We start from the raw sequence: 25,025 nt of genomic DNA, 5'->3' as shown, positions 1-25,025 counted from the left end.
CGACAAAGATACAGCACATACAATACTTGAATAGTCAGTAGACAAAAAATTCAATGTCCTATAAGTAAAAGATAATTTTGCAAGCTCATTTGCGAAGGCCACAATGGCCTCTCCAGAGGTTGCCGGTCTTCTGAATGTGGCAAATCATTGTCTCACGACTATTCATGACCAAGTTCTCCAGATCCCCTATTTAGAGTGTTCTCACCTCTCCCATCACTCGGTGTTTCCGCTCAATCATCCCCTCCACTAAGGACACATTGTAGGGGTTTGTACGCAGAGGCTTGCAAACACCTCTAAATGGAAAAGTTGCAAGAATCAGTGTCAAGATAGCAAGTAGTATAATTGCCACTGACCAGGCAGTCAACCTTGAAAAAATGCTACCGTTCCATCAAAACCACAACGTCACCAACTTTTTACTGAAAGCATGTCACTGCTCAATAAACCATCCATCCATTCTCTTAACCGCTTATTTCTGTTCAGTGTAACGGGTCAACACTCCTTCAGACTCAACCAAAGCATATGGACTATTATGTTCTGCATTATAATACTGCTGTACATGCTCTGTTTCGTAGCCTTTGTGTTGCCCTCTCAGATTAAGATTGTATTTCTCAGTGCTGATTGCCTGTTTACTCCAAAATGATAGTATTAATAGTAACGAATCCAAATAAGAATCTTGTGCTTGGGGTGAATTGGACTAGCTACATGCAGTATTGTTTCCTTTCACTTGCCTGGAGACATTACTCTTGGCCTCACCTTTACCAGAATAACCTCTGAGCTGTCTGCCACAGTGAGCATGAGGCACTGGCTGCACTGACTCCACAGGACTGCAAAGACGAGGGCAGTCACATGAAACAAAAATTACCCTCAGTCTCACTCAACTGCTGCTGCAGCACTAACAAAACCCATGCTGCTTATGCAACATCATATTTGTGTTAACTTAGATACAGTTTTGTTTAGGTTCAATCCCACATTATTGTTCGCTATAGACTTCTTACGGACTTTACAATCCTGTCCAATGCTGTTTACGTACAATATTTCAGATTTTCAGTGATTCCTTTCATTCAAATGAACATATTCAGATTCTAGTGTGTTTTCTATTAGTCTGCTCATTATTTAGTATCTGTGAGATGTTCCCATCATCTCACATTTCAGTGAGACAACGTCTGAGTGATTCTTTTGTTGGCTCATGATTGGTGCATAGGATGTGGCACAGTTGGTGTCATTGATACATTCACTGTCTGGCAGTCCTGTAATTTTGCCACATGTTGCCATCTGGCCAGGGCATGGTGCCAGCCCTGCTAGCCTGCAGGGATCCTGCAGACTTGGTCCCCTGACCTTCATGCCGAAACAGCTGATATTTTGGACGCTCAGGCCAGTCTTTGCTCTATTTGGAAGTGCCTGACACATGCTAAATTGATTAAGACTGTCTAAGCGGTAAATGCAGGCTGGCAGTGTCTAGTGGAGATAATCTAAGTGTGACTCAATGTGCTCTTAAAGGCACAAACTGTTGTCCTTTGGGTTCCATTGATTATGCACAAGCCTTCTAGTACCTGTCATGCTGCTTCTTGATTGATACATTTTGACATGTTATGATATACTGTAGATACACCCTGCCGTTGTCATATGTCGTCACAGAACCTTCTCGTTCTTGATCACAAAGCTTTAAGAAATATCTTGCTTAGAAATTCCAATAAATCTCTCTATTCCACCAAAAAAACTGTGTTTTGCATGCTACATGAAGCCCTTTTTGATGTTGAGGCTTAGAAATGTAGGCTACATGCCTTTTTGCAGGCTACGCACTTATCACATGCCTGCTGCACCTCCTGCAGAGGGCAAATATCTTTGAGGGAATGTGCAAGGTTTGGGATTATAGTTTAGGATGATTTTTTCTAACACACAAACACATGCACAAATGCACTATCTTCTTGCAAACCCTTTAATGTTAAAACGCAATGGGGCTCTGTTAGTAATGCAGTGTTCGTTTTCTAAGCATGGAAACAAGGAATGCTTTGTTGGTGCTTCAGAGCCTCTTTGAGTCTTTCAAAGCCATTTTCCCTCATGTAAGAATAAAGTGTAATATATTGTAAAATCTAATCATTGTTACCATATCAGTGAATGTGTGTTGTGCTGATCTTAGTATGCTTCTGTTTTATTTCCGATGTGAATTTTGAATGAAACCTTTGTCAATTTGAGTGGGGGAGCTCATGTTTCAAGTGGTTCAGTATGTGTCAACTCCGTTTGTTCTGTGTGATACCCCATTATATATCACATGATTTTGTCTGGAGTCCCTCCTGACTGGCCATCCATCATGGGCCTTGGCGGCCCTACCTTGATCCCGAAAGCATACACAGATCACCTGTCTAGTGAGAGGGGTGGCAGGCAATTCCTCAATTAAGGCCAACACCCTATCCATCTCTTCTGACATGTACAGAAATGGGGAAAAAAACATACTTATAGTAAAAAATCATCTTTGTCCTGTGTGTGTGTTAGGGGTGGGACAAAATATCAATACAGTAATATATCAATATCTTTCTTTGATACGATAATTGATACGCTGTCGCCAAAAATCAATATTTTAATTAATGAAATAAGGTGCTAGATTTCCCTGCTCCCGGTATTTCCCTGCTCCCGGTATCAGAAACTTGAACATAAGTTAAATAGCTGAAGAGGAAGAGGTTTTCAATAGGATAGCAGACGGTTTGAGGGAAATAACAGATGCCCCAGCCCCGTTTAACTCCAAAGTCTGGACATATAGATGCTCTATAGTTTCTTCATCTTAATTTACAGACTGAAAAACTTGTGCTGCAGAATTGTGCTGTTTTCTAACAGTTTGGACTTGCAGTGTATAAAGAGAAAAAAACCTGCACTTAACCTTTTCACAGGCATTTTGTATTCATAGTTAGGCTAATCAGCCATGTAAATCTGATTGGAGGCCTCCGTAGCATCTTTAACTCGCTTTATCACCAGTGTCATAGTTCCTCTGCACAGCTTTGCCCTATCCATTTGGCCCATGCTACTTTTGGTTGACAGTCTTTTGAAAAGCCTTACTTGAGTTTTTTTGTGGCAAATGGTAAGATCTTGGAGGAGAGTGCCTTTCCTCTAAGTGAGTCTGAAATCCCCTCTGCTTATGTGCTCACACTACTCTTTGCTCCTTTTGCTTTCCCTGGTATGTTTGACGATGTTTGGCTTTGTCAGTAGCCTGAGTCAAGAAGTTTCGGCTTTAAGAAAAAAAATAGTAATCCAACATTCATCTGTTCATATGTTCCTAAATATAACTTTCTGTGGACTGAGTTTTTAATACAAACCATCACAGTACTATATGCACTATATTATTAGTAGATGTGTAGATGCATAATGTGCTTTGATTTAAGGTTTTGAGACTATTTGAGAATCTATAGACTAAAATCATAAAAATCTAATTAGCTAAATCAATTTTTGCAAATGCAGATAAGCTAGTATGCAGGCACACTGGACAACAAAACAGCACTTGTGTGTTTTTTTTTTTCCTTTGCATGTATTTACTGCACATATGTGAACCATACAGTAGCTCACTGTAGTGCATATGCAAGCATGCTTTGCTCACGTCTCCGCCGTCATTTAACTCAAACCCTGAGAGTGTCTCTCCGGGCCTGCGTCCATGTGTGCATATATATCAGCCCAGGGCATACGCTTCTCCCAGCACTCTGTGACCTCTATAGATGCCCTCTCAAGTCCCGAGAAGAGAGCTTCGGAATGAGAAATGAATTACCAAACAATGCATAGCTCCCATCCATTACGGTTCTCATCATGTCAGATGATATCGAAGCATTACCGGATGTCTGGCTGCATAATTTACCGCACACCACCCCCACTGTCCTCCCCCACCCACCTCCCCGGCATCCCACTTGAACTCTCTGATGGATTTGTAGGCCTGCCACAAAAGGCTCCATGAAATGACAGGACTTTTATCATTTTATTTGCCAACCATTTTCCTTAGAACACAAGGACATGTGTAGCATTTTGGTAGGATCATATGACATAAACATTAGGGAATTGATAAGCTTGGGAGCTTAGTGAATTATGCCATTATGAAGCAGGAACTGATTTTGTGAGATTGCTTCAAATAGATGATGTTACTTCTTTTTGTGTATGGATGTTTCTCATCATAGACGAAATGTAACGTTATGACGTCAAAATAATGCTCAATAAGCTGATGGCTGCGAATTCAATGTTAAAGCCTCAAATAATTTTTTTCTCCAGTTCTCTCTGCTTTTGTCCTGTAAGGTTAGGGTCACATTGGGACACATATTTTAATGTTAGGCTTCAAATATGCTTCACTCTAAAAATACATGTCCCAGCACCCAGAAATCCCATTTTGCAGGCTTTAAACAGGCTAGTAGAAAGCTAATGGCTGACATCGCACTAAGACTGTCCAATATTTTCTACAGTCTGTGAAAGTGCCTACTGAAGATGTAACAATGCATAAAGGTCCAAATACTGAAATTAGGAGGTAATTGGGTTCAGCATGAGTTTGGAAGAGTCACTTTACCGTCTGATGCTAGTTTCATTTTTACCCCCGAAAGCCCTTTGCACCTCTTTTGATCTTGAGTCTGCAGAATTTTCTCAGAGCTGACGAGTCCGCTCTCAGTGCATAAATGGCAAGTCATATGAACCGGATTCATTTCATAGTAACATAGCGGGTTTTTTGCCCGAAGAGAAGTAGAGCGGGCTTATCTAATTATGAAAGCCATGAGCCCTGGGATACAAAAAGAGAGGCTAATTAGTTAGAAATGAATGCTTTGAAATGAAGCACAGAGCTTGGTGTGTGGTGGAAACAGACTTCATGTGTTTGGTGAAGGGGATTTTGTGCAATAAAAGCGGAGCGTAAATGATGAGTGGAATTGGTGCATCAATGAGAGGAAGCTGGAGTGCCCAAAGACGGGTCCACAAAAGGTTGCCTGTTAAGGTGTAGGAACATTCTTAAGCCCTTAGCTTAACAATCATGAATATCTAATAGCTGGCTGTTAGTATTATTACATTTTAATCAACTTTGGTATGCCTTCAAAAATGCATTGAATCTTAAATATACAAAAGATAAATTACTTAGAGGTTTGAGGCTATTTTATTTAATTATATTCTTAAACTTGTAAATCATTGTGCAACACCTTAAAGGAGAACTCCAGCCATTTTTTACGTTAATCTTGATCGCTATAAATATGTGAGTACTGTCGATAGAAAAAAAAAAAAAAAGACCAGAATCGGTCCTAGCAAACTGGAGTTGCTGCAGCTAATGCCCAGAGGTCCCAGTTAACTAAACGGCTGTTATGGGGGTATATTCTAAAGAGTGCCTTTGTGCCTCTTAACAGACACAAAATGCAATTAAAATGTCTGTGCAACACGAACAGGGCCCTTACGTGAAAACAAGATGTGTTTTCAACTCAGACATCCTGCCGGTAGCTAGCTCGCCCTGATAGCTGCTAGCTGCCGTCTGGGATGAGTGTGTTCAGCCAGGCTTCGGTGATAATCATCACGCAGCAGTTCCGTGTGTATTTGTAGCTCACCCATTTTGTGTGCGATCGATCTGGAGTTTGTGAGTAGGAGTCTTGGCAGTGGTGATCTGTGTGGTAGTTCCCTTAGCCGTGCTAGCAGGCCCGACCGGCATCCTTGCTTCTGCTTTCTCCCCGCCTTCGTCGCCTGCCGCGGCTGACAACAATCTACCGAGCACTCAGAGGACAGGTCATGCCTTCGCGGCGAAAAATTGTAGTTTATTTCCCCCTCAAAAATAGGTAATTGAGCACTGTAGTGGTTATGACCATATCAGTGCCTATGTAACTACATGGAAACGGGCCAAATTATGTCTGTGCCTTGTACAGTAATAGCGTTAGAGAAGGCTAAATAATAATAGTAATAAACTACAATTTTTCGACGCAAAGGCATGACCTGTCCTCAGGAGGACATCCACCGGGCGCTCGGTAGATTGTTGTCGGCCGTGGCAGGCGACGAAGGCGGGGAGAAAGCAGAAGCAAGGATGCCGGTACCCATCTTAGTCACATTTCCATGTCTTCTTTGTAGTCAACAGTTTTGTTTTGTAAAGCTCAAAAAATGCTTCAGACGTTGAAATCTGCCTATTCGGTTACTCACGAGTCACTCGGAGCATAGCAAAGTCTTGTTCACCTCGTTCACCTCGTTGGTGCCCTTGAGGTTTTTTTCCTCTCTTCATCCCTTTGGAGAGAATGGGAAAGCTGGCAAAGCAAAACAAAATGCCCTTGTGTTGTCTCCAAGGCGATAATGCCTGCAGCCTGTGGCTGCTGTCTGCTGCCAGCTTTACTTTTCTTTTTTTGTGCTCATCTCATGGAAAAGATATACAAGTTTGCTCAAGGACACTTTCTTCATTTCCACTCCTGCTCTCTCTTGTGTGTGTCTTTGCGGGTGTATTTAACATGCTGCGTGTTGAAAAATAATTCAGCAGTGGGCTCAACGGGATCATGTGAAAGTATGGAATTACATTCTAGACATGGTTCCTGGTGACTTTGATTAACCTCATGCTGTGATGGCAATTTTCTCAGGCCATATTTCTCTGTACTGTCATATTACCCAGCATTAAAGAAGGTACTATGATAACTTGCATTAGTATTATTTACAAAGGATTGGTAAACTGAAATGATCTCATTATCTTTGAAATAGAGATGCAATGATAGCTGGATATTTTTCTTGGTATAATCATAATCATAAACGTATTACTTATTAGAAACTTTAACGAAAGAGTGTATAACATTTAAAAGAAGAAACAGCACATTATTTATCTTACAAATGAAAAGTTCATAAGCAATGAAAAGCATCGTTGCTCATCGCAGTGCAATCAGGGGCTTAGCACTAAAGCTGTACTTGGTCTGTAAACCTTGGTCTGTATTTAAATGGTTTTTATCACAAATGTAAGACAAGAAGTAAACACACCTTACTACACCAGGAATATGTTTGTAGCTTGTGTTCCCATTCTGTTAGCAAGAGTCAGGTTGCATAAAAGCACCAGATTTATAATAATCTTGGAAAATAAAGGGCATTTCAGTGAGCCAATGTTCTGTAGTTTACTCGTGATAACGCTTGCGTTGTGGAATGGGTCCCAAGCAGCAAATAGGCCTATGTCTCCTGGTAGGGTATGGTGTGCTTACTTCTTTGGGTTAAAACATGTTTAGATATAGGCTAGTGTACAAGAGGAGTCATAAAGTCAGCAATCTAACTCAGAAATAACAGTTAAAATCTATGCGATATGATTTGCCACCATAAGCTATTGGTCACCAGACAAAGAAAAGCTGTATAATAGCACCAAACCCCTGAGTTTACTGAACTGAGCAATAGTGTGCTTTATTATTTATGAATAGTGTGTTTCATTTGTATGAATGCCAATGCCAATTTATCTTTCAAATGGTACATAATATCACTTTAAACCTATTCAGCTACTGGATTACACTGATATTTGTGAATAAAAAACTTTAAAGCCTGATGGATGGATAGGTAGGTAGGTAGGTAGGTAGGTAGGTACAGCAGTACACAAACAAAATCACCATGAACAAAGAATACTGCAGGAAATCGATCAAATATCAAAATCAAAAACACAACCTAATATCAAAACACAAGTACAAATTGTTTATATAGTTTATTTTAAATTATATGTACAAAAGATATATATAATCTGGTGTCTTATTTATTAGTATGTCTTCCTATAAAACTATGGTTACTGCATCACATGTTCCTGTGCATTTTGGGAACCATAAGCAACAAAGACCCTCAGCAAAAATCTTTCAGAATCATCCTGTATCAGCCGTCCTGACCAGTACAATATTTCCCTTATCCTAACAGGCCAGTCTGCACACCTTCTTAGCCACTAGCTTAACTGAGCCTGTGCAAGGTGGCCTCTACTGACCTCAATATGAGCACTGAATTTCCAAGATCAGATTTCCATGAGGGTACTCTAATAATGGTCTCCTTTACTATATGCACCACCAGCTGATTTCAATTATACAAAAACTGATGCCTCTTCCCTTACCCAAGAGTTGGCGTAACCTATTTGAGGTTATCATGGCTTCTCAAATACAGATGCATAAATAAGTTCTTTCATGAATAATCAAATAAATAGACTGGTGTCCTTGAAGATATTTTACCCTCCTATTTTCATGATCATTGCAGCCATAGGGTTGCCGTGGCGCAGATTGATGATGATGTCTAGTAGTCGTTAAAGAATGTAAATGGTGATGTCTCTGTGGCTGGTGGAAATGTTAAATACCTATTTGAGCATTCATGTGATTTTTTTTTTTTTTAAAGCCCTGTTGATGGGTGGTAATGTCAGTTTTTGTTGGTTGATGTGTGGCTGCCAGTGTGTGAGCATGTGACTACACTTTTGTGTTAGCTCATTCAAGCATTTGCGTCCATATACACGTGTAATATCATCTTTTCCAAGTTTATGTTTTTTCATACAACTGTGTACTTTGCTAATTTGTTTTTCTTTCTCTCTGTTAGAGATATTTTTTTTTATAATACATTTTTATTCAATTTTTCATTCAATTGATATATATATCAATTATTATTTTTATATTTTTAACATACAACATACAGAACAAATAAATGCACTCGAACAAGAACCAAAACCCTCTCCTACCCCCCACCCTCTGCGGTCTCGAGGAAAACAAAAAAAAACAATATACAAAATAGGGATACACTGAACCCAGATTTTTGGGGTTCGGCCGAATACTGAACCCACTGGTTAAGATTCTGCCGAACCCCAAACTGAACCGAACCGAACTTTACTCCCATCCTCTACTCCCATCTTTTATCTTTTATTTTATTTTTAATATTTTATTTTTAATTGAATACATACTGTATACTGTGTACATATACTTATACTTTACTTATATTGTTCATATTCTATTTAGAGAATGTGTGACATGCACCAACAACACCAAAACAAATTCCTTGTATGTGTAAAAAACATACTTAATATGTGCAATAAAGCTTTTCTGATTCTGATCATCAGTCCATCAACACACAGTTAATGTGTTTTAACACAGTAAACACATTAATTAAGTAAACAACATCAACAGCCTCTAAAATAGTTAAATGTAGCAACTTGAGTTCACACGCTCTTTTCACATTGTAGGAAGGCACATCGCTATCGCCAGTTTTGTTTGGCAAATTTTTGCTAACCAGTGTATGATGAAGGCATGTTGTGTGGGTGAAATTAGAAAGCTAGCGTTAGCTAACGAGCAGCAGCCGGCCGTTCGGTCGCGGCGATGTTATGTATTGTTTAGGGCCCTTGCCCCCATGAGACAAATCGGCATTGCAAATTGAACATGTAGCTCTACTTGATTCGCCTTCTTTTGACTGAAAGTACTGCCGAACAACACTTTCTCTGCTTACAAGTTTCATTTTCAGTTTCTCACAGCCTACTGCATTGAACGCGCCACCTAATGCGCCGCCATTATGTCGACCAGCGTAGTGCGCGAAGTGCAAGCGTAACTCTACAAAGAGTATAGAAGTAACAAGAGCGTTCAGTCCAAGATTGCGGAGATGCAGCTCGATCATGGGTGCGTTTGTTACAATGGAACGTTATATTGAGTTCCGCCTCTTGTTACTTCTGTACTCTTTGACAAGAGCAGAAACTCAACACAACATTCGCCTCTTTTTCTCGAGTTTCGCCTCTTGTTACTTCTCTTTGGTAGCGTTCGGTTCTGTGGAAAAAAATTCTAAAGTTCGACAGTACCCGAACTGGAACTCTGGGTTCGGTGCATCCCTAATACAAAAAACAAATGGTCTAATTCTTGTGGTGTTGTGGTCATTAGGACTTATACTTGTGCTGCTGTGTTTTTCCATAGGTCTATAGTCAATGACATGGCTTTGTTAATCCTTGCTGTAGAGAGCTCGAGCATAACTATGTCCAGGAAAGTACGCCAACCACTGTTTATACAAAGCGAGTGGGGGGGAAGCCAGCTTGTGAGAGATATTTTGAAGTTATACAACCTGCATTATCGGCAGTTGGGAGTGAAAAAGGCATGTTGCTATGTGCCTTTAGTGCACATTGCAATTCAATGAGATTCTTGTTATAGTTCTTTTACTGATGGAGTACCTCCACAGTTGTGCCCAAGCTACCTGTGGGTGTTAAAAACACAACAAACTCTTTTGTTAGCGAGAGAAAACAAATACTCAATCAGCCTGGAACTCTTGCTGCGGCGGCAACCTATTTAATCAACCTTGGCTGTCGTTGAATGCTGTTAAGTGTTGAATGCATTGACTGCTGATAGCAGCCTGGTTTGTGTCATTACAGCCTCCAGGCGTCTCCGTGATTCCCAAACAGTGGCACTAATTTATGCTTTCTTATTTCACCGCTTTCAAATTCACCATGCAAAGAAATTGTCAGATTGCAAATTGAATCTCGCTGAACTGGATTTCAGCATTGATGTCTGTTGTCTCAGCTCTCTGGATGTGTGATGTCCATTACACCTGCCAAACTAAAGTCGACCCTCATTACATTTTGTTTTGCTCCCCTTTCATACAAAGATTGGGACCATTTGTCACTTCTGTCATTTTGATTGTATCTCTGCATTAGGCCAAGAGAAAAAAAAAAAAAACGCCTATCCCAAATTGCATTTTTGCAAAGGCTAGATTGTGTGTCTGTGAGAGAGTGTTCTCTCATGGGAGCTTATTTAAAGGGTCTACAGCAAGCAGTCTTCCTGCAAAACCACACAGAGTAATAATATCATGACATATAGAAATGTCATCATCCCCTATTGAAAAATATTTGTGTAAAAATAATGTGAATGTGTAATATAGAGTAATGCTCCTAAATAAATATATTCCATAGGACACAGTTTCATAAAAAAAACAACAACCTGGTATGACCTCACAGTGCGTCCTCTGACCCTCTGTGGCTTAACCAAGTCCACACATTCATAAAAAGCCTGGTGCTAAATTAATTTGGGGGCCCTATTTTCCAATCAGTGACACAGGAGAAGGGATATAAAGGGGACAGAATGGATGAGTAAATGGGATGATTGATGACAGGGAGTCGAGGAGGTGTATATGTATTTGAGTGGAAAGAGAAGGATTACTAAGCCAGTTCATGGGTGCATCTCGGTATGTGTTGGTGTTATTATGATTGCCCTCTATGGCAACAGGGCAGGCAAACAGCATCATTAGCAAGCACCCACTGAAGTGTAACCACAGGGAGAACTCACATCCAGGAAATAGGTATATCATTTTGTCCCAACTGACCCAGAAATAGCATGTAGCTATTGATTCGCAAAGATATGCCCCTGTCAATAGCAACTTTTAGACTGCACAGCTGTGTGTGTGTGTGTGTGTGTGTGTGTGTGTGTGTGTGTGTGTGTGTGTGTGTGTGTGTGTGTGTGTGTGTGTGTGTGTGTGTGTGTCAGCATAACCAGCGGGGGTCCAAAACTAGACACCATGCATGCCCATGCAAGTCACACCTGCCAGTTCCAATTGATCCTGTTTTTAACTATTTCCCCCCTCACCAGCACCAAAATAAATTTCCCTCTCCCTCATTAATGAAGTGTGAATGAAAAGAAAGACATATCCTCTCAATCTCCTTTTTCCAACTGTATATTTTCCCAGAATCTGTCAGTTCACTTTGATTCCTTTTTTCTCCTTTACCAGAAACTTCCTCCTCTGTAATGGTCTACATGGACACATCGACCATGACAACGAGGACCACCACTCGACCAACCACTGTTACTGTGACAACCACAACCGCCAGGACTACCACTACCAAGATGCCTGCCACAACAACTGCAATGGCTCAGTGGCCACAGACTGCATCCACAGTGGTGGCCCCTGTCCAGACGGTGTTGGAGGGTTTGGTCCCAGAAGATGAAGACAGGGTGCCGCCTTCCTCCAAGCTTCCCAACATCAGGGTGGAGTACTGCAATCCCCTGGTGATGATGGATATATCCTGGCCCAAGACCAAGCAGGGTGTGGTGGCCAAGATGCCCTGTCCACCTGGAACCACAGGTAATGCAGATTTTTGTAATGTCAAAAATTTTAAGGGAGTCTTCTTTTTGTAGTTTGGGACATACTTTCTTTCAGTAATAACCCAAGTAGTTTTGGGAACACAGACATTGCTAAAATGAAGTTTGATAGTGCAAGGATGATGAGCAGGCAGAGCATCATCAAGTTTTAAACAAACCCTGAGGTTAGCCCCAGGTTATTTGGAAGATGGAATGAGGGCCATCCATTCTTCAATTTTTCGCAACTAATGTGGGTCTAAGTCATGATGGATGGCAGCCGGCTAAATAAGCTCTGACATTCTTCTCCTAAGCCAGACCTTCCACCTCTACTTGAGGGATCTCAAGGTATTTTCAAGCCAGTTGGAATATATAGCTCTCAAGTGTGCTTAGGATCTATCTCTTGGAAGTTAATAGGGTGAGCCTTGTTGCCCTACGAGGGAAACTCATTTTAGCCACTTACGGTATATCCAGGATCTCATTGTTTTAAGTCACTCTCCAGAGCTCATGACCCATAGTGAGGGTTGGAATGTAGATCCACTGGTAAATTGAAAGTTTTTGCCAATCAGTTCCTTATTCACCACAACAGTACAGCACTGCTGATGTTCCCCTCCCCAATGGACTCGTTCATTGTCGTTGAAGTTGTCACTGTTTTAGTCGTTGACGTTAAAGTGTTGTCAGAGATTTCTCAGCAATTACTTTGGCCAAAACTATGAAAATAAGTAAGCGGCAGCTAGTTTTAATAAAGCGGAATTTATACTTGACACTGGACTTCTCACTACATACCTACAATCACGTACTTTTTCATCTGTGCATTACTGTTTTCTGTTTATGTTTCATTTGTTGGTCGGTCAAAAACTTTGCGGTATGTGGAGCGTCAATATAGTATTACACAGCCTTCTATAATAGTCACATTCAGTTAACCTGATTAATCTTCTAAAACCTTAAACATTCAGTTTAAGAATGAAAAACTCTGTGAAATATACATGTTAGTTTTTTATTCATCAATCTTTGATGATGTCAGTATTTTCGTTAGTATGCAGTTACTGTCAGGCTCTTTGCCTTGATGTTGGTCGCTGGTGTGTGTTCTGGTTTTTGTTTACTCTCCCCCTGCAACTCTCATCATCTTGCTTCCTGTCCTCCCTCCTCACTCTTTATTCCTGACTCACTGATGCAAGGCTAAATATAGCTTAGCCTTGCATCTGTATGGAAACTAGTAACTAGTACACCACGCGCCCATATTTATTTCCTGTCTCTCAGGATACAACTCGTGTAATTAATTAGTGGCTAAACACATTTGTGTTCGGCACTTTGAAAGGGCTGTTGAGCTTTGTTTATCATGCATCAGACCATTTGTTACTCTATATGTTGTTGGTCCAGCTCTGTCTTTCTATCAATCCTAAGGGAATGAAGTCAAGTGTGCATTAAGATAAAATCGATGTTGGCTGCCTCAGATATGAAAGCTTTACCTCTGATCATGATCAAGCAGCAGTTCATATTTAATTGAGACTTGGCCACTGATTTTTTTTAAGTAAAGGCTTTGATATTATAAGGTTGAAGATATCCCTATATTCTTAAAGGTCCAATGTGTGGGAATTTCTCCCATCCAGCGTTGAGATCATATATCGTAATCAAATCTCTTGCGCCACGCAGTTCAAAGTATGTATTACAGCTACGGTAGCCTTCACTCTTTTCTTCTGATGACGCCGGTCTCTTGCTCTTTTCAATATCCTTTTTCTGGGCGAAGAAGAAGACTCCTGTTCCTGAAATTTGGATTTTGAATACATGTGGTCCTCCGTGTTTCCTTCTTCAAACTTACCGGGGCCGGGAAGCTACGATACCCATTAGCAGCATAAGCAGCACCTGTGAGTTTATCGTGTGACAGCGAAAACGCGAAAGGCGGAGCAGTATGTCCTGTATGTCCCTTACCGGCTAACGTTTTTCAAGATGGCGCATGAATATGGAGCGTCTACCCCAGTTCATGCGAATGCAAATGTAAAATTTCAAGCCAAAAGGAATATTTGAAATTGATGGTGGTGGTAAATATTCATGAAGAAGTTCAAAGTTTGTGAATGGGCAACACAGATTTTGATAATGAACAACTAAACATGTTACACACTGGGCCTTTAAATTAGGAGATGAATCGTGAGAAAAAAAATTTAAGTTTAAACTTAACTGAAAGGTAACCTAGAAACCTTCTAAAAAGCTGTCAAACAGTATTGTTGCATTAATAAAGCAACTCAGTGGTGGTAATACATTGTTAAAACCAAAAGATGTAATGCAAGTCAGATGTGTTAAAAATTGCAGAATGTGCCTTTGTTTAGGAATTTTCTGAAACTTTTTTTTTTAATAGAGAAATTCACCCTAGACTTGTTAGTGACACTTTATCCTCAAATCTGGCCTAAAAAAGCCTAAAAAAAATCTGTTCATTTCATCAATCAGCACACAGACTCAGACAGACACACACATACTGTACATACAGGCTTCATTAATGGGCAACACAGGCACCCGTCGAGACCTCACTAACAGCCGTTATATGGCAAGATAAGAGGAACGCATACCCCCACCTCCTCTCGGCACATTCTTCAAAGCCACTGCTCTTCAGACGACACTGCCAAGCAGAACAAGACTGTGTGAGCTTCCTCTGCCACTCTTTGAAAGTTCCTCGAGCTTCCCTTCCATCTACCTCACTTCGCTTGCTGTCTCCCCCTACACCCCTCCGACTCCCTCGCTTACTCCTTCCCTTTTTCATGCTCCTTCTCCTGCCTCAGAATATAGGAGGAAATACAGAGTCCCTTATCTTATGAACCCATCAAACATAAGGCTGTCCGAGGTGGACCGTGGAAGGAAATTATATGTCAATCAAAATGTATATCTCCTAATGCTGGTCGTCTAACCCTCCAACACACCCTCTCTCAGTACAAGTACAACAAGGGCAATTTAATGTCAGCATGTAGCCTTGCTGATGTCTACTCTGAAAATATAGATGCAAGTTATTTGAAGTACATGGAAGAAGAAGTCAAAGACACCCTTTGTTTTTTAATACATTGCAATCATTGTATTGTTGGACAGATGTCCACAAAAAACTGTTGGTTTGTACTGTCTATCTCTTGATTAAGTGTATTTAATATATTAATTATGATTAATAAGGTTGAAGCAAGGTATAGCACGGCCAGAGAGTCTTAACTGATGATGTTCACGCTGTTTAATTTGAGTCAATCTGGAGGTTTATATTAAAGTCCAGATGGAACATTGTAAAACTGAATCACGTATGTGTCAGCAGAGACAGTTTCCTCAAACCAGCTTAATTGACCTTTCGTGATGAATTCAGCTATGGCAGATTTAATTGGCACCTATTTTGGCATATTTTTCTCATGCAGGAGTTGAACTGTCACATGCAGACACTGTCTGACTGTTAATGATTAAATACAGACAGCGTCTGCCATCAAGTGAAGCAACTTCATTTCAGTCCATACAAGATGAAACCATCCAATTACATTTTGCTACACCCATTAATTTAATTACTTAAGAATTGTGTTTCTTTTGGACGTCGCAGTTTATTTGGACAACTTTAGAAAATAAGAAAAGTGCTTGACATACAGAGGAATTGGGCATTAGTTGCAAGACTGAAAGCATTGTCTAATCCGTCACTGTGTAATGGGGAAAAAAAGAGTAAGAGAAAAAGGAGAAAATGTGGGTAAGCTTGATTGTCTCCCAAGAGGTCTTTTAGAAACACACACACATAGACAGACATGTTACAAAACACATGCCACTGTAGCTGTTCTTTCTGTACTGACATAGTTGTCTCTGGATGTAATACATTTGATGTCATTGTTCTTACTAAGCCACTGTCTTTCTTCTCTCTCTAGGTGTGGCCTCATACCTGTGCGTGGGTCCAGAGGGATACTGGGACCCCCAGGGACCTGATTTTAGCAACTGTACCTCCCCTTGGGTCAACCTCATCAGCCAGAAGGTACCAAACTACACAATTATAATAAGCAGAACATGTGCTACTTAAAGTAACATCACAGTTGTTTTGAAAAGTGCTTTTTGTATTACTTTTCTGATCAGGAATCATCAAACATTTCTCCTTCAAATACAACCACAGAAAAACGCGTTCAGATGGCATGAGTGATTTGGCACTGAGTTTAAATGTTATTTTGATGTGTAAATGTGTTTTGTTTTAAACAGAACTGGGCACTTTTAGCCTGTTTAAAGTAACCAATGTTACCACAGCTCACAATGCAAATCAAGGGTGTATATATTGCTTGCACTCAGAGGGCTTTAGTTTTTGTGTGTTTTCTCTTTTGTTCTTTGTCTCTTTTCTAACTAGTCAATTAATGCCGTGGATTAGCCGGAGGGTTCACTTAATTGAAGGGTTATGCTTGTGTGTGTTTGGCGTGGGTGGTTGGATGGGGGTGGAGTGATAACCATCCACAGCACCATAGTCTAATGGACTGTTGTGGGTAACAACAGCTAATCTAGACCACTTTCTGTCCTACGGACACAGCAGTTTTTTTGCATTCCATACTTCTCAAGCACAAACAATTTGTATCGCCTCCTCTAAATGTAAATGTTAATAGATTGCATTTATATAGCGCCTGTCTAGACTACTCAAAGCGCTTTTACATAGTACAGGTACCATTCACGCACACATTCATACAGTACACTGGTGGACGAGGCTGCCATACAGATAAACATTCACACACACCGATGGCACAGCATCGGGAGCAAGGACACTTTGACATGGAACTGCAGGGCCAGCGATCGAACGACCAACCTTCCGATTGGCTGCTCTCCCACCTGAGCCACAGATGCCCTTAAAGGAGAATTCCGGTCGATTTCAACACGTAGCACTGTTGTTTGTAAATTTGGAGTGCTGTCAGTATCAAGAAAAACGAAAACAATCGGTGTTGCCTACACTGTGTTATCCTCCTGCTACAGTTTGCACCCAGGAGGCTGAAACAGGGCAAGTTTTAAACATGCTTTTAGCCTCTTAACATGTTCAAAATGTCATTACAAGTGCCTACCCATGTGAAGTGATTCCTTCCGAGTGAACACAGTGAATCTGACTGCAGTAGACAGTCAGATCCGTTGAGACGGCAAGACTTAGGGACCATCTACAAACCACAACACCGGAACTAAACAGAGCTGAATTAGCAAAACTTTTATGCATTTCTTTCACATCTACTGCAGTCAGATTCACTGTGTTCACTCGGAAGGAATCACTTCACATGGGTAGGCACTTGTAATGACATTTTGAACATGTTAAGAGGCTAAAAGCACGTTTAAAACTTGCCCTGTTTCAGCCTCCTGGGTGCAAACTGTAGCAGGAAGATAACACGGTGTAGGCAACACTGATTGTTTTCGTTTTTCTCGCTACTGACAGCACTCCACATTTACAAACAACAGAGCTACGTGTTGAAATCGACCGGAATTCTCCTTTAAGGGGAAGTTATTATGCAAAGCCCCATATAAAGCTTCCTATGTTTGAATCTGTAAGAAAATCAAATCAAAAGAGGAGAAGATTACTGCAAGTGAGGATCAGGGTTCCAAGTTATGAATTGCAGGCAATGTTGAAAATGTTCTCCCTTAAACTCATAGGGCCCTGAGGCGTGCGTGTTATAACACTTAGGATCTACTCAGCAGCACAAAGCTCAGCCCATTAAAGAAACGGCAGTTTGCAGATTTGGATGGAGAATGGCTGTTGGGGAACAAAATAGAAGAGAGAAATTATAAGGTGCATTTCTGTGCAGCGCCGAACCATTTGTACAGTGCAATAAAGCTCCACTACAGGCTGCTGTATGGAGAAATTAACTAGAGCAATGTATTTTTGAACTTGCTACAGAGGCTGTTTTGCTATGTGGTTTGCGTGGATTCAACAGTAATAGTGTGATTCTAATGTAGAATATCGCTTATTAAAATCTACAGAAGGAAGTGACAGTCAAGTAGTGCATGTGTTATTTTAAAGCAAATCACACTTCAGCAGTGTGTCTGTCGGTGTGGAGACGGGAAGACTTTAATGAAGATCAACATGTCAGAGATCTGGAATACCCATCTGGCACTTTGTTATTTTATATCTAGAGCCATTGTCCTGTATGTGGCACTGCTCATTACCAGATGGTTCGGTAGACAAAATGAGAAAGGAAGATGTAGAGAAAAAAGAGAAACAAATGACATTAGATAAACAGAGAGAGAGAGAGAGAGACAAGAGCAGGGAGGGAAAAGAGGAAAACATCTTCCAAAGACATGTTTCCCTTCATACACCTCTGTGAAGACCAATTTAAGCAGCATAATTGGCTTGACTAATAAACTCACAGGCGATGATAGCAGGTGATGGGAGAGTAAATCAGTATGGGCCTGTTTTCGTTGGTGTCACTGTGGTTTTGAGACTCATTTTACTGCACCTAGTCTATTAGTAAAACTGTGAATGTAACTGACCTTTGAAAGATCAGACCAAAAGGGTCTTCTGCATTTAGTCAAGTGGATTGCACGTTTAAGTTATTTACTGTTTAAAATCAAGACCAACTATTACAAAACTTTTTTGTTATATGTCCCCATTCAATATTGATTTGATTCAATGTTGATTGGATTAGGAATATTTTAGTTACAATACCAATTTTGCTCCGATATGAAAGAGATTCTCAGACAGCTAATGCTGTAAATTGTACAAGGAACCCTCTCAACTGGTGCATTATTAAAAATATTAATGTTTACATTAAGAATTGGCCACAAAGCGGTTACATTAATGTACTTTTTATTTAACATAAACACTCTACAGCAGTCAACACAATAAAGTGCAACTTTACAGACTCTACAGTCAGTGAGTATTAAGTGACCAGAAAATATTGTACATGTCTTTTCTTTAGCGCAGAGGGTGTGGTGCAGAGACAGTATACTGTATACCTAAATCCATACATCCTGAGAATGGCCATTAGAGGATGGATACCTGAACGGGCCGGCTTCGGACAGATATTTAGAATTTATGTTCGGGTTCGGCTCGGTCACATCAGCGCGATAAGGCATTGAAGGCCTATGACATGGTACCATTGATACCTTAGGTCGTCTAGTTTCATATGATACTAATAGCTTCACGCTAGCTTCAAAACCGAGCCCACCACAGCCTCTTAAACAGACAGACATATTACACGTAACATATTTTAATTTTATTTATTTTAATGCAACCTGTAGCATCATGTGCTTCTTGGCCTTGGATGTTTTCACTAACTACTGTAGATCTGTACTAGCCCGATATGCTAACAATTGCAGTTAACGTTAAAATACTCCAACAATCTCTTAGACTTTTTTTTCTAAAATGCCAAATATTGTTCTTATTAGAGCCCCATGCACATCACTTCAGCATGTTGCGAAATTCATAGCTCGACAGAACTGTCAAGACTTAGTTATGGTTGCTAAGCTATGATTAAACTATGGCTGTTCAGTGGAGAGGTTTTATTGACTGATTTTGTTTCGAGGAATGTCATTATACATGCAGGTGAATTGTTTCTGGAGAGGAAATAGTAATGTGATAGAAAAGAGTGCGATAATATTGGTAGAGTCTGTGTCAGAAATAAATGTTTGGGAATGAACTGGAGGAGTAAAGTTAGACAAAAAACAGGAAAGGTCTGCAAAACAATATAAAGTAAAGGTTTAAAAAAAAAAAAGAGAAATACTCAGAAATAATCATTTCTTTTTTCAACAAATCCCGAGACACAAAAATCACATTTAAGCTTTCGAACATAAGAAAAAATGAATATCCAAGAGGATCTGCCCTCTGTGTGCAACACATACACTGCTTGCCTCAAGCTGCAGTGCTCCCCATTAGTTTCATAAAGGTGTAAGGCTATCTGGGGATATTCCCTCAATAGTTGATTTCATAATTGCTTTCGGATACAATATTGGCCCTAGTGTGCAATCAGCTGAGTACCGTCTCGCCACAATAATTGCGTGCAATATTGCAGCAGTTGGGGAAAATGTATAGGCTAAACGGCATTCATTTTTAAGGGGCTGCACATTTGTGTATTGTAATTTGTCATTTTTTCCAGTGTGTAAGTTGTGTGTAATAGGTACATGCCGCAGTAGAAATAAGTAAAGGTATGAGGATTGTATGGATGTTTGTTTAGCTGCAGAGTTTTTGTAAATTAATTTGCTCCTATTTTCTGTTTTTGTCCTTTTTTTACAGCTAAAAGCTGGAGAGACGGCTGCTGTCATTGCCAGGGAATTGGCGGAACAAACTAAGCGTAATCTTCAGGCAGGAGACATCACCTTCACAGTGAAGGCCATGGTTCAGCTGGTGGATCTCCTCGACGTGCAGCTGAGGAACCTCACGCCAGGTGGCAAAGATAGCGCAGCACGGAGCCTCAACAAGGTAGAGGAAGCAGAAATGTCAGAACTTTGCTTTAAAAGAATATCCTGACTATCTAACAGGCTTGAAAACATGGCCTTGAGGAATGGTGATTTACTACCCTGCAATGATTTTACACAAAAGTGCCAGTTTGTAAGTCAGCGTTTTCATTTTAACACCTAAACGTTTTTGGATTTCCAAAACGGAGGCCTACCTATCACAAATCTTTAATCCAGTCAAACCTGAATAATACAATAGGTATTCTTTTAATGATCTGGAGCTGTCAGATTAAATGCTATCCACCATTTTCAGTATTCAGTCCAGTGCATACTAAAACACTAAGGCATGTCTCTTACTCTAGTATAATGTATTATGCTTCCAGTGTAACTTTGATGTAGTTCAAAAGATGTTATTCATATGTCATGCTCGTCAAAAGCAATACACTTGCACCATTTGATTTTTACTAATGAGACAGCGTACATTTTTATTGGGCTGGATCTAAGCTGTGGCAGAGTTTTTCATTTTTGCTGAACCTGAAGCTAATGCATTTACTCCCCAATTCACAGCAGAGCACAGTAAGGGGCACTCAGGCAAAGCAAGCTAAAATAATACTTTCTGTCTGCTGAGCAGCCAACAGAAAAGCAAACATCAGTGAAATTTAAAATGTCACTCGTTAATTTGCTGGAGCGGCTTCACTTGTAGAGGAACATGAACACCTGTTCTCAGACAGTTTTTTTCGGGACGTTTTTCTATTTCATTGCAGCAACAGACACAGATGTCTCCATTGAGATTTTAGTGCCAGTTTTCTCCAATGGAGAGGGGAGGCAGTAAAGATGGCCAAAAGGCCTCAGAAGGGAATGTGACGGGTAAATTCACATTGAGGAGCAACTAGAGTTTATTGTACCTCTTGAAAAAGGGTTTCTCATAAAACGCAACATTCAAGATAGAGCCTACTGCTGTGATCGAGATGGCTGTTGAAGTCTTTAGTTTCTCTTGTAAAGATGAAGAAATGGCGCAAAGAAAAAAAGCAGTTGGGTTAAGGGAAATGAAAAAAAGCTTGTTAAGTCATGATCATTTATTTAAGAGGTCATGGACTTCCTTTATAATTCTCTGTCCTCTGATAAATTATGTATATTGTGCATCTATAGATAAAAATGGCCCTACCTCTTTCCCTTGTGTTGGACTTCCTTTGTCAGTGAGAGCTCTCCCCACAAAACACGGAACCTCTCTGCTCTGGCAGTGGCTAATGTTTACCTCTCGAGTTCAATCATTTTTACACAATCTGCAAAGAGCTTAGCGAATTAAAGATTTTCTTTTTGATAGCAAAGCACAATACTCTCTGCCAGCAGACAATGAAAGGATTGAGTTGGCAAACGGTGAGATCAGTGTCGTTTTCATGATCAAAGGGTAGCTGGCTAACCGTACGAATGGGAGCACTTCCAGAAGAGTGGGCTGTGATGTAGAGCAAGAGGCTCCTTTATGAGGAAATGGTACTCTTTGGAGCTAATCTGCATGGGATTTTGTATGGTGCCACAACCTAGCTGTTAAGCCAGACAGTAGCTCTGTTGGCTACCTTGCTTGTATCAGAACTCAATTAAAATGATTCACTTTCCATGCAGTGCTAGTGCAGCGTTTCTTTGAGCCTGAGCTTCCTGTCATATTTCATTCATGCAAAATTGTTGTCAGCGCTATCACGGCAGAGGTTAAAAAGATAATTAGCTCTCACATGAATTTCTCAGGTGACAAAAATAAAATAATAATTTTGAGTATCAAAATGCGTATTTCCACATGTCTGATATGTCTCATTTTATTGCAAATTAACACAAGTCTGCTGTTTTTCTAAACTAGTGTATAATTCATGTATACTACATTTCACACAATTGATGAAAGCGATTGTTGCAGGAGTAAAAAACTAAAAATTCTCTCACTTCTCTCAAATCTGTACTTCAAGCAGAGGAAATATATTCAAGTGGAATTGTTTGAGCCGCTGACCTTTTGCTAACTTGCATTTTCTTTGGTTTGCAGCTGCAGAAAAGAGAACGCTCTTGCCGGTTTTATGTTCAGGTATTTGGACCAAATTTTCCCCTGTACCTACTCTTTATTCCCTCATTGTGGCCACTTTGCTATCATTTTCATTTTTACTATACAATTTGAAGTTTGACCGTTTGAAGTGGAAAACACAATTATATGTATATATGTATATATATATGTATATATATGTATATAAATATATGAGGTAATGCTAATGTTAAATCAAAGGGTCAAATTTCTTAGTATCATATCATTAACGCTGCATCCAAGTGAACATCAGTGCCTCAAACCTGCATTTATGAGTCATGTCATCATTGTCCCCTGCATGCATATGTATTGAAATTCTCCTTTCTCCTCTAATATGTTTGGTCTAAGCATGAGGCTGAGAATTCTCAAATGCCATATATCTATTGTGTATTTCTCAGGTTTCTCAATCATTTTAAAAACGCCTTAAACCACCACATCAGCACTGCTTTCCAATGAAATAGCCCACATAAGAGGATAGAATCAGTCAAAAATAAGGCACTCAGGCATGTAACGCACTCCTACATTTCTCAGGAAAAAGAAGAGCCAAAAGAAGTGACCTCATTACACCAGCAAGTCAACTTCTAACTTCTAAGTCAGCCAAAGTCATGGCATGTTATGATTCTCCCTGATGCTTAATACATGTGTCCTAATTTAGGAGGGGTCTCCATGGCTTCCCTCAGCTAGTTCTCTGGCTACTGAGTGATTTTTTTTAACCCTGGGGTGACAATTTAACTGTCATCAAAAGAATTTCTACCTTGACAATTGAACTATGTGATAAGTTGACAATCCTGTGTCCCATACAGATGGCTCCAATAAAGCTGCACATTAGAGACAGATGTTGTGTTATACAGAATGTATGCTCTGCAGCACTTATGTTAGGCAACATGTATTTGCCTCGATTCCACTGAGGCATGTCAGAAGGCACTTTGCTATGTATAGTCACACGTGTGCAAATTACCTCCAACTGGAATGCATGTTTGTATATGGTCGAGCGTGCTCACGTTTGATGGGTTTGTGTGAGATGCTTACAGGATAATGCTGGTGGTACTGTGTGTGTGTGTGTGTGTGTGTGTGTGTGTGTGTGTGTGTGTGTGTAGTGGGTGTGTATATATATATATATATATATATATATATATATATGAACAAGCATGAACTTTTTTGTCAACAAATGCCATAGAAAGACCAACAATCAACCTACGACGTATAACTTAATTACAATGAACATGGGCAATGTAGTTTCTTTTGAGTCATGCACCTTCCTGGTACCACAAATACTCAATACTGCACCAAGTATGTATAAATCGGTGGCTCAAAATAGTCCCCAACAATTGCACTTGTTGTTACTCCTATTTGAGAAACTTTTCCTTAACACCACAATGCCTGCTCTTTTAGGGAATTACTGGGCCCTTTTTAAAAACTCAAACTATACATTTGTGACCCCTTTTTACACCTTCAGTAGGAACAAATGTGCCTGAGAAATTTGGAAAGTATTAGGAGACATACTAACACATTGTTGGTTTCGGTCATTTCATGGGATATTTTGACAGTAAAAACATAGAAAAACGCCTTGACTATTGACAGGGTGCAAATCACATGCTTAAGTTTATTCCAAAAAATTTATAAAAATCCATTTAAATAAGACAGACATGCCAGCATCTTTGTGAGGCAGTACTTACAAACAGCAGTGCTTTGAGCTAAATGTTTAAATGCTTATAATAGCAACAACACTGAAGAGCTTTCACTTGACAAACCGGAATAATGGAGCAACATCTGTGGCCTTAGGTAAACACAGGCATTGACTCCATGCGCTGGCAGCCTTTGAGGGACTTTCATTGATTAGGGAAATTGGGCAATGTTTTCTCCAATGGGGCCCTGGTGGTTGACGTAAATGGGATTAGCAGAGGAATACAAAGCAAATGAGAGGTGCACCTGCCTCTGCTGTCCCTCCACTCAAATATGGTGCTGAAAACAGACTTCGATAGCACTTTGGGAAAAGGCAGATTGTGTGAGAGCAGGTGTGGTTGTGGTGAAGGAGAACATAGTCCAAAATAAAGCACCTGGCTTGAGGTTGATGTCTAAATGAGATGAGTGATTCTCATCTTGATTGAAGGCTTCTATCTTGTTTAAGTGGTAAACAAGTAGATGACACTTGAATTCAACTGGTACTGAGGTCTTCATTTCGTTAGGATCATCAGGGAATTTCAATACAAACTGCTTAATTTCCTTTTTAAGTAACATATTCACAAGAATGCTGTATCTTTGATTGTTCATGAACAGCAATATCTGCCACACGTCATAGCCAATGGAATCCCACCCAACAGGATTTGGCCTTGATAAAGCTACAACCGTGTATGATGATCAACTCGCTATGTTCTGCATTTCCCCAGCGGGGATGTTTCTCTGTTGTGCCCTTTGATTTGGAACAAACATGATGAAAATAGCAGCCTCCCTCCTGTGCCTTTTGGTCATAGTAATGGCAGCTTGTTTATAGGCAGTGACATTATGGTCCAATTACTGTGATTATGTCCGTCCATGTTGTACCAAGCTAAAGTCAAACATGCTAGCTTTGAATGGCTTTTTCCTCTGGCATTTTTGTTTTAAAGCAGATTTGGGAATTACAGTGAATACATTTT

General features: G+C 40.1%; 1 protein-coding gene across 5 annotated transcripts in view; it reads left to right on the top strand.

The window, feature by feature from the left end:
- LOC144534126 (adhesion G protein-coupled receptor L3) overlaps window positions 1–25,025 on the top strand; it is a 215,150-nt gene that overhangs the window by 134,990 nt on the left and 55,135 nt on the right. For 3 of the 5 annotated variants that reach the window (XM_078275862.1, XM_078275861.1, XM_078275864.1), the window contains 4 exons: window positions 11,644–11,997; window positions 15,860–15,963; window positions 20,173–20,358; window positions 22,360–22,398. In XM_078275862.1, the coding sequence (XP_078131988.1) occupies window positions 11,644–11,997; window positions 15,860–15,963; window positions 20,173–20,358; window positions 22,360–22,398 (683 nt within the window). The remainder of the gene's footprint in view (window positions 1–11,643; window positions 11,998–15,859; window positions 15,964–20,172; window positions 20,359–22,359; window positions 22,399–25,025) is intronic. The other 2 variants (XM_078275865.1, XM_078275863.1) reach the window with 1 other exon arrangement.

The sequence above is a fragment of the Sander vitreus genome, chromosome 19, assembly GCF_031162955.1.
Source record: "Sander vitreus isolate 19-12246 chromosome 19, sanVit1, whole genome shotgun sequence".
Lineage (NCBI taxonomy): Eukaryota > Metazoa > Chordata > Actinopteri > Perciformes > Percidae > Sander > Sander vitreus.
The sequence above is the reverse complement of the archived record's forward strand: the minus strand, read 5'-3'. Positions and strand labels throughout refer to the sequence as shown.